Here is a 16,195-nt window from a genome sequence, read left to right on the forward strand (position 1 = left end):
ATTGGCACTTACAATCCCATGAAAAACAAACGTGTTACAATCCAATGCATAGTAGCAATTTGCTTTATGGAATCTACATCAGAGTTACTTTTGAAGCACCCATCCCATATTTTAGCCATTCTTTAACACTTGGACTCAATCAGCCCTTTTCCAGCTTTTGAATACTGTCAAAATCCCCCACTTCAAAACCCTTGTTTTACCCAAGAGTCTTGACAGCAACAATCCTTTACCAGGATTTGCCCAAAACTATTTGGTTTGTTTCCTAAATCAAGTGAAAAATTACAATCCCCTTCAATTTCTAGAAAAACAAAAACAAAACAAATTTAAGAACTGTGGCTTTGAAACTTGAAGAAGAGTTGTTGAGAGGAAATTCTTGTGGTTTTTAGCCTGTTCTGGGAGGAAGAATTCCCTCTCTGAAGTCCAAATCAAATCAAACCTTTATTGTCAATGCACAACATGTGTACAATGAAATTGAATATCCAGCTAGGGAACTCAATCCTTTTGAGAATCCTGCCTTGTGGTGCAGGAAGTCATTGGATTGCAAAGAAATAGGCTGGCATATTTTGCCTGACAACCAATTGTCCTTGAATTGCACCATGAAATATACATAATGCAGGATCATGGAATTGTTGTTCTGCACCATACTGAATTTCTGGGATGTCTGGAGATAAAATAGCCTTAAGGTTCTGCTGTGAATGAGCTCCTACAAGTTAGGAGGATCGGGCTATCATTCCTAATTGTTTTTCACAGAAGTCCCCAATACAGTACGCCATCACTCTGCTAAATAAATAATTCCCTCTCTACTGTCAAACCATTCACTAAGGCTGCATTACTATTGCTATTAGTCTTCTCATCGTTCCTATCACCCATCTCCTCCCACTTATGACTGCAGGACTGTAACTTTGATGCTTCTATCCTTATGATTTATATTGATATTGTTTCCTGATTGCTTATTTGTACCCCATGACTATCATTAAGTGTTATATCTTATGATTCTTGACGAATGTATCTTGTCTTTTTATGTACACTGAGCGCATATGCATCAAAAACAAATTTCTTGTGTGTCCAATCACACTTGTACAGTAAGAAATTCTACTCTTCTCTACTCTATACATTCACTTTCATTTATAATTCAGCTACCGAATTATTCTAGGATGTTCCTTCCTGGTTTTTCATCGTTTTAAAAGATAAAAGGATAAATGAAAATAAACTCTGGGTGTATTCCTAAAAAGAAAGGAATGCATAAACCGAATGTGAATTCGGAAAGGAAGGATTGGGCGAAGGGGGCTGCTTTTCACCAGGATCTCTTGGCTGAAATGTCTCGCACCCCACCAGAAGGTTTGATATTTATTATTGTTCAACGGAGAATAATGGGTGCCAAAAACTCATGCCCGATAAGAAAAGTTTGGAGGAAGGCTGTCAGCTCTTAAAGAAAGCAGCCTTTGTTCTCCTGCCTGTCAAAGGCGGGCGATGGTCGACTCCGCTGTTGCCCTCCCCGATCAGACTTTTTCCCTTCGGGCGGCGGGCAAAGGAGAGTCAGCGCCCACCCTCGCCGGCCACATGGCGAGCGGCGCCTCGCGGCTTTCTGCTGGTTTTAGCTCCCCCACCCCACCCCCGCTTTTCCTGGGACTCAGCACCGGCCTGCGGGTTTCTCACTAGCCCTACTGGGCCTGGGTAACTGCAGCATCGCGCGTCATCCGCTGCTGATTGGCGGGCCTTCGGTCGCCCGGCCCTGCCCTCCTTCGCTCCGATTGGCAGGAGAAGGGCAGCCCGCCCCGCTTTCCTGGAAAGTTCTTGGAAATCTATCAAAGGTATTTCCTTGAACGGAGAGAGCGAGCGGAGGCAGCGCTTGAATTAAAAACGAAAAACACGCAAGTTTTCAAACCATTCGGCGCAGATCTCTTCACACAGATCTCTTCCCTTTCCAGCCGAGGAATGCCTTTTTGGAAAGGGGATTATTCCTGACCTTAGGCGACCGCAAGCCTGAAACGAAGGTGCCTCGAACGGGCCCTTCTATTTATATTTCTCTTTCTCTTTTTTTGGGTGCGCGCCTGTCGGAACACTGGTGTGAATACAATACAATTCCAGGAATCCACCACTTCCTGGAATAGATTAATAGGGCGCAAACAAAAGATTACGGAGTAGTGGTTCTCCCCTTCCGCTCCCCGCAATCCGCATTTCTTCAAGAGCCGGCGTCGAGGCGAACGGTGGCTGGGTGTCCGGCTCTGCGCTTCTCCCCGAACTTTTTTTTTCTTTTTACGCGAGGTTATTTATTTATTCAGACAGGTATTTATTATTTTTTATTCTAGTTTTTATTCGCGGCGACTTTCCACGCCACCGAGGAGATTGTTTTTAAAAGCGGGTGAACGTAATACATTTAAAACATTGTCATGTTTTAAAGCTCAGCCGGGAGTTTACAAGAAAAGAGCTACGATCTTGGTGCGGAGAAGATTTCTCTGGAGCTACCTGCAGCTTATTTTCTGGGGGTGATTCTTGAGTTCATTTCACAAGAAAGCTTTTTTGGGACACTTCTGGATTTCTGGTAACTTTCGGACGGACTGTGGCAGCTTTCTGTTTGGGAACAAAAGAAGGAGCGCGGCTCCCCCCCCATTTCTCTGAGGATTTGATGCTCTTTCCTGAGTCTTGGAGTGACATGATCCTCTGCGTTCAAGGGTAAGTTTCCTTACAAACAACTTTTTAAACAACTTTTTAAAACACACACACAGAGAGACAAGTGGAATCCTCTGAAAGCTTGCTCCGAAGTCAGCCCTGTTTTCAGTGACAGTTTACTCCAGCTGTCTAGGATTTTACAGTTAGACAACCCCAAGAAAAGGACAGCAAATGTATTCTCCTGCCCTGTTTTTTTGGTAAAATTGTGGGCTTCCATTCAAATCAGCTCTGGTGGTCATTTCTAACCTGTCAAGAGTCTTCACATTTTCTGTACTTTTTCATTTGAAGCAAAACGTCATAGTGGCTAGCTGTGTGCGCACTACTGCATTTAGAGATCTTTCAAAACGAGCATTTATTAGGTAGTTATAAAGAAATAGAAAAATTAAAAAGGCCTTCCTGTATGTATGTCTTCTGAAGTGAAATGTCTTTAAATCTAACTGAGCTGAAAAGAAGGTGGGGCAACCATCAAGAAAAGGAGAATTCCAGGTCTGAACTGGGCCAAAGCACTTTGCTTTGAATAGCAGGGATACCTGAAATGCCAAGCCATTTGTTATGATAGAATAAACCTACACATATTATGGCAGTGGATAATAGGTGAGTGAGAAGTCAAACTTACAATGTTTGTTTCAGTGTGACTATTCAGAAGTCAAGGCCATCGAAACGACTTGTAAATAATCATGTACAGAAATGCTGCCCTTAGGGTAATACACATTGGACTAACTGGGTCTTTTTTGCCTACAGTTTAATCTTTTTTAGGTTCTTCTCTTATTATTATAAATGTTTGTAATCACAAATTCTGTGTATTTATATGTTTACCAAGCCTAACATTTATTGTTCCTTCAGGTCATTTATAAACAAAATAATTACATTGGTTCATTGAATCTTATATGGCAGGTCCAACAAACTACTAAAAGTTGTTGGCCATTTAAAGCTGTTCTAAATAAGATTTTTTTAAATTTCTTAAATGTTACAAAAATTGGAGTTTTCCTTTGGGCTTTTGTTTTATTATATCAGACACACATTTGTTTGTTTTTTATATTCGGAATCCATGTTATGCTTTTTATACTATATCTGCTTCTCAATTAATGCTAGATTAAAGTTATAGATTTATACACACCATCCTGGAAACACTATGCTAAATTACATCAGGCTTACTTAGGCATGTACTGTAAAGTTGTATTTTAATTGTGGTAGTAGTTATGTTAGTAGAAGGAGTTACATGATTTCTGTATGTCCCTCTCTTGCTTCAACATTTAATTGCTTCCTGAGCTAATGTATCACTTTGGATGCATTGTACTCTCTAGAGCTGGGTTTCTCAACTTTGGCTATTTAAGATGTGTAAATTTCAGTTCCCAGAATTCCCCAACCAACATGGCTGGCTGCAGAATTCTGGGAATTGAACTCCAGACAGCGTAAAGTTTTCAAAGTTGAGAAACACAGCTCTGGAGTGGTATACAGTATATTATCACAGTGAAAATGAGAAGGGCCTAGTAACCTCCAGTAAACTTTCTGGCTGCACAGGGATTTGAATTTGAATATTTTTAAGGCCAACTTTGCCAACTGCAGCAGACGTTTTTTCACCCTGGTGTACACACTTTTCTGGTTCTGTCAATCTTCAACTTGACAGTTCTGTTTGTTATTCAGCAGCTTGTCCTGAAGCTGTTTTGGTTGCAGTGGAGCCTTCCCCTGGAAGCTTCTCTTACTCTGGGTGCATAATTCAGTATTGATAGCCACTGTGTCATATATAGTCAACTCACTTTATGATGTTTCCTAACCTACAACTCGGCAGTCTCTTTCATATTCACAGTGGATACTTCTATATATACAATTTCCGTCTCACAACTTTGTTATGTCCTGCCATTTAATGAAGAACAAATCTGCTGTTTCCCTTTCCTCCTCCTTTCCCCACACCAAGGAACCAAACCCTCCTCCTATAAACTGTGGAGCTAGTGAGCCCCAAGCGGTTCATTGCTTGCAGCATATAGATCAAGACCCTAAAATCAAAGAAAACAAGAAACACTATCCGTAAAGACCAACAGAGGCCCTACCAATGTACACATTGAATACACCGATAGCAAGTCCCTCACCCCAAAAATAATTAAAATGAACTTGTAACTAGTTTGGTTTTAATACAACTTTTAACTCCCTTGTTTTACAGTTACGTGAGCAAACAAGAGGTTCTTTTCTCTCATTAGTTATCCAGAAGAGTTTTTACTCAGAGAATCCCCAGCCAAGAAATTTATTCACTCAAGAAAATAAGATGGTTTACAGTGGCATGTGCCCTCTTCCCCTTTTGGCAAGGAAGCCTGAGATTGCCAGTGCCAACCATACTACTTGCCTCATTAATTGTGGGAGTGAGACAGTATAATTATTTCAGTTTGTTTCCACTTGTTCACGACTATGAACATTCATTTACAGAGCAGCAATAGTGATGGAAAGAAGAGTGACTTTAAATGGTGTACATGAAGAGTCTATGTTGGGAGAGGGTGGGCAAATGGCACTGAAAAACTACCGATAAGAGCAGATTCGTGATTATTCTGGTTCCTTTCTCCTGCTCCTGAAATATTAGATGTTAAGGAAATAAAGGAAGATTTCATTGAAAGATGTGTCTTTGTAACAATTACAGCTTTAGGTATTTATAAAGGCTTACAGAATATCAGCAGTAAATGGAGACTATAATGAGTAGAAAAGTCAAGACACCTGAAATAGACCAAAGTGTTGTAGAAGATTAATAAGAGGAAAAGGTTAAATTTTGTCTCAGATATAAATTTTGTTCTCGGGGACAAAATGGGTTAGGTTTAAAGCCTCAAGTGAAAACATGATTGCTCCAAAACGACAGCACCAATATAATTTCAAAGACCCCAAATCCCCAAAGATCCTAGGAATAGCAGCAGTGATCTTCATGGGTTATCCTTTGCAGAATTATTTGAGGATTAATGACGGTCCTTTCTGAAGAAATGGTCTGGAAATCTTTCATCCCTACTGTATATTTTGTTGACTCATTTATGTCTTGTTTTCCTGCCTGTGAATCATATCCACTTTAGAGAACTAAAGATAGAGAGGTGTGTGTGTGTGTGTCTGTGTGTGAGGGAGGGGAGAGAGAGAGAGGGAGGGGGAGGGAGAGAGGGAGAGGGTTGTAGGAGGCTGTCGCAGCCAGAAAGGGAGCTTGGGAGCCTGTTTTCACTGGCAGAGCGCTTGGGCCACCATAGGCATCCCGACATGAGTGACATCGAACTGGCCACACCCACCCCATCCCCCTAAAATCAAACAAAACTCTGATGCGGCCCACAATGAAATTGAGTTTGACACCCCTAATGTAGATACTTTTACTAAAATCAGCAACAGAATCTGAAATAGAAGCAGCTATTTCATTTAACCCGTTTAGGATACTGAATACAGATACCATTTCTTAAATGGAAAGAAATCTATATCAAGTTTGTGGACACAAGTTGAATTTCAGTGTGTAGCATTTTAATTATTCCAGATTTTATCTAGAGGTTGATTTTTAATTACATTAATCATTACATCTCCTTTCTCGCTAGACACCAGGAAGTGTTTTCTAGAAGTGATTTTTGAGTTCTCATTTTCCATTTTAGTGAGATGAAAAATGCTTATTAGTCAGGAAGTGGTGAATTTAATTTCTTAATAAGAAAGTTTTCAGTTCCTAATGGATGGTTTTATTTTATTTCTGCTTTTACTTGACCTATAGTTGAACTTGAGTATTGAGTTCATACTGGAATAATTGCAGAGAAAAGAAAAAGGCTGAACAGAGGGAAGGAAAAGAAAATAGGAGATAGCATAGAATAGACATTTAATCCTTGTTTTCATTGGTAACATATTCAAATTGCACACAATCAGTACTGTGGTATTATTTTAACTATTCAAAAGAGAAACTATAAACTGTAAGTAAAGCAGAAAGTATAGTACTGTTACTTGTGGGCCCATTGTGTTTACAAGGTTGAATGATAAGTAAACTGAGGGAGTGAATGATCAAGTTTCTATTAATGCAATATTTCCAGTCTTGTGAGCAGTTGGAAATAATTGTTAATGCATTTATGGGGTAGGAGGGAAAGTGCCAATAGCAAAATACATCTGTGTGAAAGTTGTTTGAAATTCATGGTGTCCAAAAATATCCTGTCACATCTTAGATAAAGTTACAGATTGGCGTATAGTGTAAAAAAATGATTCTTTAAAACACTAAGGCAGTTTCACACAATCTGGAATGTTTAAGTGGCTCCTTAAAAGTCACTATGTGGCAATGTGTTTGCCTGAAACCAGATTGTCAAGCATTCAGCTGCAAAGAGAGTCAATTGCTACCATCTGATATTTGCTTCCTGGCAACTCCATAAGGTTGAGTGTTACTATTGAGGATTGGACAGGAGGAGTGGTACAGGAGACCAGCTGTTCATGGAGTTGGAGGCATCATAGGGTTATTATCAGGGTACAAAGGTGGGTCTATATAAATGGCCTATAAATTGCCATTTCAGATCATCCCATGAGAGAGACCTTCATCTTTCATTTACACTCTATTAAATAATCACATTTATTTTAATACCAATTTTTGGAAGGAATCCTTCCAAACACTAGTATATCTATCATAATGTTATACTTCCTTATTAAATTAAATTTGGGAATTATCTTAAAATTGCAGAGAAGCCAAGAATATCACTAAAAGTCCAATGGAAAGTTCCATTGACCTAAGTAGAATATCCTTTAGAGAAAATATGCATAACCTTCACAAAGGAAAACCAGGAAATATAAACTATAGGATGATAGTTTAGCATAGAGATATTTTTTTTACTTTGTGGCTGGCTCCCATTGTTCCTACATTTGTTATTGTGAATAATGAATTTAGTGATTGTCTGAATCAGGTAAGATGGTCTTTTAAAAATCAGAAACTTTAAAATATTGGAAACAAATAATTTTTTAAAAAATTTCTGGGAGGGTGGTGTGCTTTCCAAGAATCTACATTGTGTTTTTTTCCTTTATCTGTTTGTAGTATTTGCAAAACATTAAGATGGATTTTTAAATTTTATCCAAATTTTACCTATTGGAAAACACTAAAACACTATCTCATTTTCAAAATAAAAGGACTGATAAGTGAGTAACTTCTGTAAGGATAAAAAGAGCAAAGAATCCTGAGCCCAGTTATCCTCTTTGCTTTGCTTTAAATGCGTGACTGCCATGAATACAGTTGCCTTGTTTGTGGAAATGAACTCTAATGTGTACTTAACTGCACGATCCAATGTGTATGTAGTGATGTTGTGTTCAATGATGCATCCATTTCATCTAGAAAAGGAATAATCCCAAAATTCTCTTATTTTCAGATCCTATCCTTTGGTCTCAGAGGAGAAACTCCGAAGGCTACCCATTGAAGGCCTTGCAGTGAATGTGTCAGAACAGGTCATGCAGCCTCTATCAGTCACATCCTTCCAAGAGCAGTCTGCCCCTCCCTTGGTAATGCCCAGACTTGAAACCAACTCACCTCAAACACGAGACCCAGAGGAGGATCTGCTATGCATTGCCAGAACGTTTTCATTTCTGAGAGAATCTGGTAAGGATCCAACTGATACTTTTGACTCTTGGAATAAGAACCTGTTGTATATTGTTGAAGTGCACATTTCCTTGCTACTGAGGAAAGCATCTATATCACCTTTAGGGCAGCCTGGATTTTAAAGAGCAGAATTCCAAAAAATGCAAACTCCCCAATATGGTTGTCTGGGGCTGCAATTCCATAGCTCTTTGTCTGCAAGCAGGCCGCACTTAACTCAGGGACCACTTCCACAGCTCCTTGAATATATCATCCCAAAGCTGACTTCATAAATGCCTTTGTAAATATCTGTGATATTTCCCATTATGATAGTGACTAAACAAGACTGCTTAGAGAGGGGGAGTGTACAATAACTGCCACTTGAGTTCACAAATATATGTATGTACATATGTTAATAAGTAAGGACGCAGTGGATAAGACGCGGAGCTTGTCGATCAGAAAGATTGGCGGTTCAAATCCCTAGCGTCATGTAACAGAGTGAGCTCCCATTACTTGTCCCAGCTTCTGCCAACCTAGCAATTCAAAAGCACATAAAAATGCAAGTAGAAAAATAGGGACCACTTTGGTGGGAAGGTAACAGCGTTCCGTGGGCCTTCGGTGTTTAGTCATGGCGGCCACAGAGACATCTTCGGACATCACTGGCTCTTCAGCTTTGAAACGGAGATGAGCACTACCCTCTAGAGTCAGGAACGACTAACACATGTGTGAGGGGAACCTTTACCTTTACTTTACATATGTTAATAAAATAGAAAATGCATCAATAAATATTTCTTTTTCTTTTCTTTTTTTTAAATGAATAGTTTGTCCTTATCCATGTCTTTTCTGGGATTCTCTTCCAGGCTGGTATTGGGGTTCTATTACAGCCAATGAAGCCAAGCAGCAACTCCAGAAGATGCCAGAGGGGACTTTTCTGGTACGGGACAGTGCTCATCCCAGCTACCTGTTCACGCTATCCGTAAAGACCAATAGAGGCCCTACCAATGTACGCATTGAATACGCTGATAGCAAGTTCCAGTTAGATTCCAATTGCCTCTCCAAACCTCGGGTTTTGGCCTTCCCAGATGTGGTTAGTCTCATCCAGCATTATGTTCTTTCTTGTACTGTGGAGAGCAAGAGTGATGCTCCCTACCCGCCTCCCATGCCTTTGCCTCTCCCACAAAAGGAGTTGATAGCAACAGCGGTACATCTGAAGCTCATCCGGGCACTCAGCCGCAAGGACATTGCCCCCAGCCTGCAGCACCTCTGCCGACTACAGATCAATCGATGCACTGGAAAGACAGACCAATTGCCTCTACCAAAGAGAATGAAGGACTATTTGAAGCAGTACCCTTTTCAACTTTAAAGGCAGCCAGTCTGATTGGGACAAGCCACTGAAATAATGTTGAAAAACATCAAATTCTGGCAACAGATTGACTTTGATACATTGATGAGGTTATGTACTTAAGTGGGCACAGTATATTAAATTGCAAAAAGGAAGAGACTTTTTTTCCCACCATCCTCTCCCTTATTTTTCTCAGTTACCTAAATTCATTTTCATGCCATGGAGGAGGCAGTATGCACAAGGTACACAAATCCAAGGCCAAAAGCTCAAGAAGGCGCTTCTCTTCTTTCTCTGCAGAAAGGAACTATTCTTGGCATGTGCAGACTTACTTGAATTGGGCAGTCACAACTGCGCCAGGAATGTTCAAGCCTCAGAACTGTATTATTTATTCCCATGGTACTCTTTTTTTTTGTTATTTCTGAGAACATATAAATTGAATATCCTTCTTTTACTTTTGCAAGCAAATTATTTAAAGATGGACTCAAACCATAACTACATGAGACAGTCTTGTGTTAGTTCATTATGAACTTGAATGAAGTCTTCTGGCCATTGGCTACTCTATAACCTGTCTTGTTGTATTCATACTCAGATGTAAGATAAATAATATTGGAAGTGTATAAAAGTTTGATTCCAGTTACAATCAACATCCAGACTTCAGTTCCCATTAGATTGACAAAGAGATAAACTTATTCAAGTTTATTGAGCTTGGATTAGTAAACCCTCTTTTCTCTCCCTTTTTGAAGAGGCTCTTCCTAATTTGAATCAGTTAAATCCAAATGATGTTTTGTTAAAATTATAGTATCTGTCTTATGAAGCATAACGTCCTTGGAAAAATGGCCACATCCTGAAACTTCATTTCTGTAGCATTTTGTTTATATCTTTTGGAGGGAAAATTCAGGAAACGGGGCGATTTTTATCCTATTATCACATTGGTGTCAACTTGTTAGCTGAAATATTAACCCGCATTATTGCTGTATTAGCACAAAGGAGCTTCAGGGAGAACACAATACTGATACCTTATTTACCACCATTTTTCCTTGTGAGTACTTGTCTTCTTTGATTCTGATGCTTGTCCACGGGGCAGAGAAGATAGCAGGAATTAAGTGTCACTCCAGCTTCCATCTTTTCCAATTGCGCTGATGCACCTTATTTGTTAGGTCGGAAGTTAAGACACTACAGTTGCATAAGGTTGTATAAGGCTAAGAAAGCATTGTTGGCATTAATTCTGCCTTCCATTCCTTCCTCTGTCTTACAATAACAGTAGCTGAGGATGGAAAATTTGTGTTGTCAAAAGACTGTCCTTCATTATATGTGAAATCCTCAGGAGAGTTATACATATTTTCATGGTTTTATAGTTCAACAGTGAATACCTCTGCTACATGTGTGAGCTCCAGGAAGGGATAAAATTCTAGGGCAGTCTTTTCTAACCTGCCACTCTTCGAATGTGGGACTACAACATCCTGAATTATAATTGGCCCTGCTGGTGGAGAATTCTGGGTGGTGTATTCCCAGCATATCTGACGCTGCCCTAGATACAACTTGAAACAAAAGGAGCAGTATGCTCCTTCAGCAATCCAACGTGGCTTGGGATATTTAGTCAGTGTCCACTTCTTCTCATGTTTTTTTCAGAATTTGTTGTATGTATGATTTTATTTTAGATACTTTGATAACTGACTGTGTGTGTGTAAGAGAGAGAAAGATGTCTGGTTGATCACAATGCTCTCCATTTCTGGAACAAGGGCAAATGAATGGGAGAATATATATTAAAAACAAAACAAAAAAACATAATAAATGATACTTTTAAATACGAAAAATGTTTAAAGCATTGTTTTCTTCCAATTGCATGCACAATTAATTTTTAGCCATTTCTTGGAAGTATAGTACATCAAATACACCTGCTAATCTTGCAATTTTAAATGTTGGAGTGCTTTTTCCTAAGGTAAAAAAATTGAGAGGTGCTGCAGTGATCCCCAAAGGGAAGAATTAGATCAGTGATCCCTCTGCACACATGGATTACCTGCTGTTGCTGTGCATGATGTAGAGGAACCAGATATGAAAAGGAAATTAGCCACAGGATGGCAAGCCGGTGCCTTCCACATAGTCTCGACTAGAACTCCCTCAATCCCACACTATCAAGTAGGGTGGCTGGGTGGCTGGAAATGGAAATTAAAATCCAAAACAATAAGGCTAACTTGGTAATACTAGCATTTATGATGATAGTACTATGGTCCTATTTCCACAACTGGACAATTTTGCTGGGGTTGGAGGGATTAAGCATGCTGCAGGAATACCAAAATGATTGGTTAACTGATCTTGTCAATCAACTTAATAAGACTACAATCGATTAAACCAGGTCAAGAACAAGGTTACACTAACTACATAGCACTACATTGTGTTATGGGGACACTTAAACTCAAGTCATCATAGATCTGGACAGACCTGGACTGAGAAATAGCTGAAAAAAGTCCCATACACATCTAAAAAACAATGCTGAAACAATGTTCAAAACTCCCTAGTACCTACAATCTGCAAGGCAACCAAGCCATCCCTTCCAGATATGGTCCTTGCAGATAATAGAATTCATTATTGACCAAGTATAGTTGGACACACAAGGAATTTGTCTTTAGTACATATGCTCTTAGTGTACATAAAGAAAAATAAAATAGAATACATTCTTCAAGTATCATAAGATACAACACTTTGTGATAGTCATAGGTTAGGTTAAGGTAAGGGTTCCCCTCACACATACAGTATGTGGTAATCATTCCTGACTCTAGGGGGTGGTGCTCATCTCCGTTTCAAAGCTGAAGAGCCAGCATTGTTCAAAGACGTCTCTGTGGTCATGTGGCCGCCATGACTAAACACGAAGGCGCACGGAATAATGTTACCTTCCCACTAAAGGTGGTCCCTATTTTTCTATTTGCATTTTTACATGCTTTCGAACTGCTAGGTTGGCAGAAACTGGGACAAATAACAGGAGCTCATTCCGTTACGTGGCACTAGGAATTCAAACTGCCAATCATTCTGATTGACAAGCTCAGCATCTTAGCCACTGAACCACCACCCCCTTTTAGTCATAGGTTACTAATAGGTTACTAATAAGCAATCAAATCATACAAGGAAACAAATAAAACAATATAAATTGTAAAGATATAAGCAACATGGTTATAGTCATAAGTGGGAAGAGATAGGTACTAGGTAGGATGAGTCCTCTGACTCATGCAGTATGCAGGTCCTCAAAGGAAGGCAGCCTGGTTGCAATTGTTTCTGCAGTTCTAATTATCTGTTGAAGTCTGTGTCTATCTTGTTTGGCTGCAGAGCCAAACCAGACAGTTATAGAGGTGCAGATGACAGACTCAATAATTCCTCTGTACAACAGAATCAGCAGCTCTTTGGGCAGTTAGAACTTTCTGAGTTGGCAGAGAAAGAACATTATTTGTTGTGCTTTTTTAATGATGTTGTTGATGTTAAGTGTCCATTTTAAGTCTTGAGATACGATAGAACTTGAAGATCTGTACTGTTGATTCTGTGTTGTCTAATATTGTAAGAGGTGCTAGTGTGGGAGGGTTTCTCCTAAAATCTACCACCATTTATATGGTTTTGAGTGTATTTAGATCAAGATTGTTCTGATTGCACTACAAAGCTAGTTGTTCAACCTCCCATCTGTATGCAGATTCATCGTTGTCTCGAATGAGACTAATCACTGTTGTATCATCTGCAAACTTCAGGACTTTAACAGAGGGATCCTTTGATGCAGTCATTGGTGTATAGAGAGAAGAGAAGTAGAGAGAGAGCACACAATCCTGGGAGACTCCTGTGCTAATTGTACAGGTATCTGGTGTGATTTTGCCTAGCTTCACCTGCTAGAAACACTTCCAACAAAGCAAGAAATGGAGAGGAAAAGGAACAAGATTCAAAGACTTGCATGTGCTCCCAAATGTCAACAAACAGCCATCAAACAGAGCTGTTGTGCCCCCAAAATTTAAGTAAGGAAGTAATCATCTAATAAACCAAGGCTAACTGCAAGCTATTAACCTAATCTGGGAAGATTCCTCCATCCATGATGATCACAGAAACTTCACATATGGACATGAATTAGGTAAGACCAGGATATCACGAACTACGTGAGATCATAATGAAATAAATCTCCACAAGCATCCATCTCCTGCCAGTTAAGTGTTTAACAAAAGCCAGACAGCCCATGTAATCAGAAGGAACTAGCCAAGTGTGGCAGAGCTCACGGCATTCCTTACATGCCCATCCCCCTTCTAGCACCCACTTTTTAAAGTGGAGGTGGAGGGTGAAAGTGGGTGTCATCTCCCAGGATGTGCAGACTAGAAGCTTTGAACAGCTAAAGCAGGAGAAAGGTGGGAAGGCTGGAGCCACCAGCTTAGGAGGCCCACTCAGCTACAACTGTAGGAAAGCCTTCTCTTCACCCTTTCTCATAGGGAAATTCTTTAGAAACAGACTGAAATTCCAAAGCAGATAGAAGCAAAACAAAGTGGTTGCTTGATTGTTAGAAGTGAGGGATGTAGATGCAATGTCAGGTTCCGGTTTGGCAAACAAGGAATAAACAAACCAACATGCAGCTCAAAGTCTAGATTGTATTGTTCTCCTTGAGGCACCAGCACGTTTTAATCATCACCCAATGAATTGACTCAGTGCACATGCTCCGAATCCAAACAACAGTTCAAGCTATCAGCTGGGAGTCAGGCGTCTGGCGCGGCAGTAGAACAATCCCCTCTGGTGTGCAGGTACTCGGTCTCCCGTGCGCCCCCCCCCCCCGAGTGAATGGCAGCCCGGACTGCATGGTGCAATGGGCTGACACGCAATACAGGAGGCAGCTTTGGAGAAATGATGGTCAAAATGGCATCAAATCAAACATTATTTGGCCAGCTCTTTTACATTTGTAGAAGGCTAAGTTGCTTTGAATACATAGCTGTTTTGCATACTGATGCCCCTGTTTGTATGTTTGGAAAGAAATTCTAGCAGGATTCCTAATTACTAAAAGATTACGTAGAAATTAAAGAAGCAGAGCCTAAGTTGTGCTTGTGTCCCACTTTCTGCTCTCTTCCTCACGTTGAAGACACAGAACATTCATGACACTAAAAGTGTCGGGGGTTCAAGAAAAGAAAGAAACTAATATTTAACTAGTGCTATAAAAGACCGGGCAAATGCTTAGGAAGTTACATGTTTTTTCAGAAATGGGATTACTTACTTCAATGCATTTAATAGACTTCTTGTATAAGCACCCATAAGTGGTTAATGACAAAGTATAAACACAATAAAACTCACACCCAGAGGTGTGTGCAGAACTGCTGGCATGAAGTCAAAGCCACTTTTAGAAGATAGCAACAGTTAAGTGAGGACAGAAAGAAAAACTTGTAGGCATATAGTGCTTCAACTCTTGGTACCTACTCCTGTCTAGATGAATTGGGGTGGGGGCAGTGAGAAGCCCCCTGGTTAGTTATTGTGATTGACATAGGAACCTCATTCTTACAAAGATGGTTTGCTTTAGAACAGGGGTGTCAAACTCAATTTCATTGAGGGTTGCATCAGCATTGTGTTTGACCTGGGGGGTGGGGGTGTTGTAGGGATGGCCAGCTATACATCACTTGTGTCAGGGGTTTCTGTGGTGGCCCGAGAGCTCTGCCAGCAAAAATGGGCTGTTTCCATGGTGGCCCTCCGGGTCAGATCTAAACACCCCATGGGTCGGATCCAGCCCCCAGGCCTTAAGTTTGACACCCCTACTTTAAAAGCTAGGTAATTGCATCTGAGGAGGATGAGGAAGGATAATGGCGTATACTAGAGGTGGTAGTTCATTTTTCATATGGCCACAAGAGCCATAATGAGTATGTAGAAATATTAGGTGTCATGTTTGTGAGACAGCAGAAGCCCTGATATAGAACTGGGCTGTGAAGCTTATGCTAAACATTTTCATTGTCTCTTTGGTAGTTTTGTTCTATTCCCCTATTTATTTATTTTTAATTGTCAATCTGTTTGCTGCCTCAAATCACAAAGCAATTTTGGTGGCTTACACAATAGGATTAAAACTTCAGTAAAAGCAACTAAAAATAACAATAGTCACAAATTCAATACCTGACACAGCAAGTTGGGATAGAAAGTTACTGCCAGTCAGCTGCAGGCAATAAGGAGCTACTGTAAATAAGTGCTGTCTATTGGCGGAGCCTATTTTAAATGGAAAACAAATAGTAAAAAGGAATCACATACATATAAGCCATACATGTTTGGATGTGCTAAAACATTTATTTAGTATATCACTTTAGACTACATGGATACACCTCTGGGCAACTAACAACACATTGAAAAATAGCAGAATTAAAAAAAACCCAACAACGTTCACCAAAGATGAACCCAAGAAGATAAGAAGAAACCTCCTACAGCAGTGTTGGCAACAAGATTTATTGACTTCAACATGCAGATGCAGGAATTCTAAGAGTTGAAGTCCACATATCAAAGTTGAAAAACACTGCCCCAGAGCATAAAATAACTGTCCATATCGTTTTTTAAAAGGTATTCTGGGTTTATTCATGTGCTAACATGATAGAGATTTACCAGTAAGAAGACAGGTTGGACAGTTCTATTCATACGTCAGTATTAAAAGATAATTCCCCAGTCTTATATTTGAGTAT

General features: G+C 39.9%; 1 protein-coding gene across 1 annotated transcript; it reads left to right on the plus strand.

The window, feature by feature from the left end:
- Positions 1-1,829: 1,829 nt before the first annotated feature.
- Positions 1,830-11,356, plus strand: CISH (cytokine inducible SH2 containing protein). Its single transcript, XM_014071913.2, has 3 exons — positions 1,830-2,673; positions 7,998-8,224; positions 9,061-11,356. The coding sequence occupies exons 1-3, from the start codon at positions 2,627-2,629 to the stop codon at positions 9,561-9,563; spliced, it is 777 nt and encodes a 258-aa protein (XP_013927388.1). The 5' UTR covers positions 1,830-2,626; the 3' UTR covers positions 9,564-11,356.
- The last annotated feature ends 4,839 nt before the right edge of the window (positions 11,357-16,195 follow it).

The sequence above is a fragment of the Thamnophis sirtalis genome, unplaced genomic scaffold, assembly GCF_051295495.1.
Source record: "Thamnophis sirtalis isolate CommonGarterSnake01/CBP01778 unplaced genomic scaffold, rThaSir2_p1.2 scaffold_3, whole genome shotgun sequence".
Classification (NCBI taxonomy): Eukaryota; Metazoa; Chordata; class Lepidosauria; order Squamata; family Natricidae; genus Thamnophis; species Thamnophis sirtalis.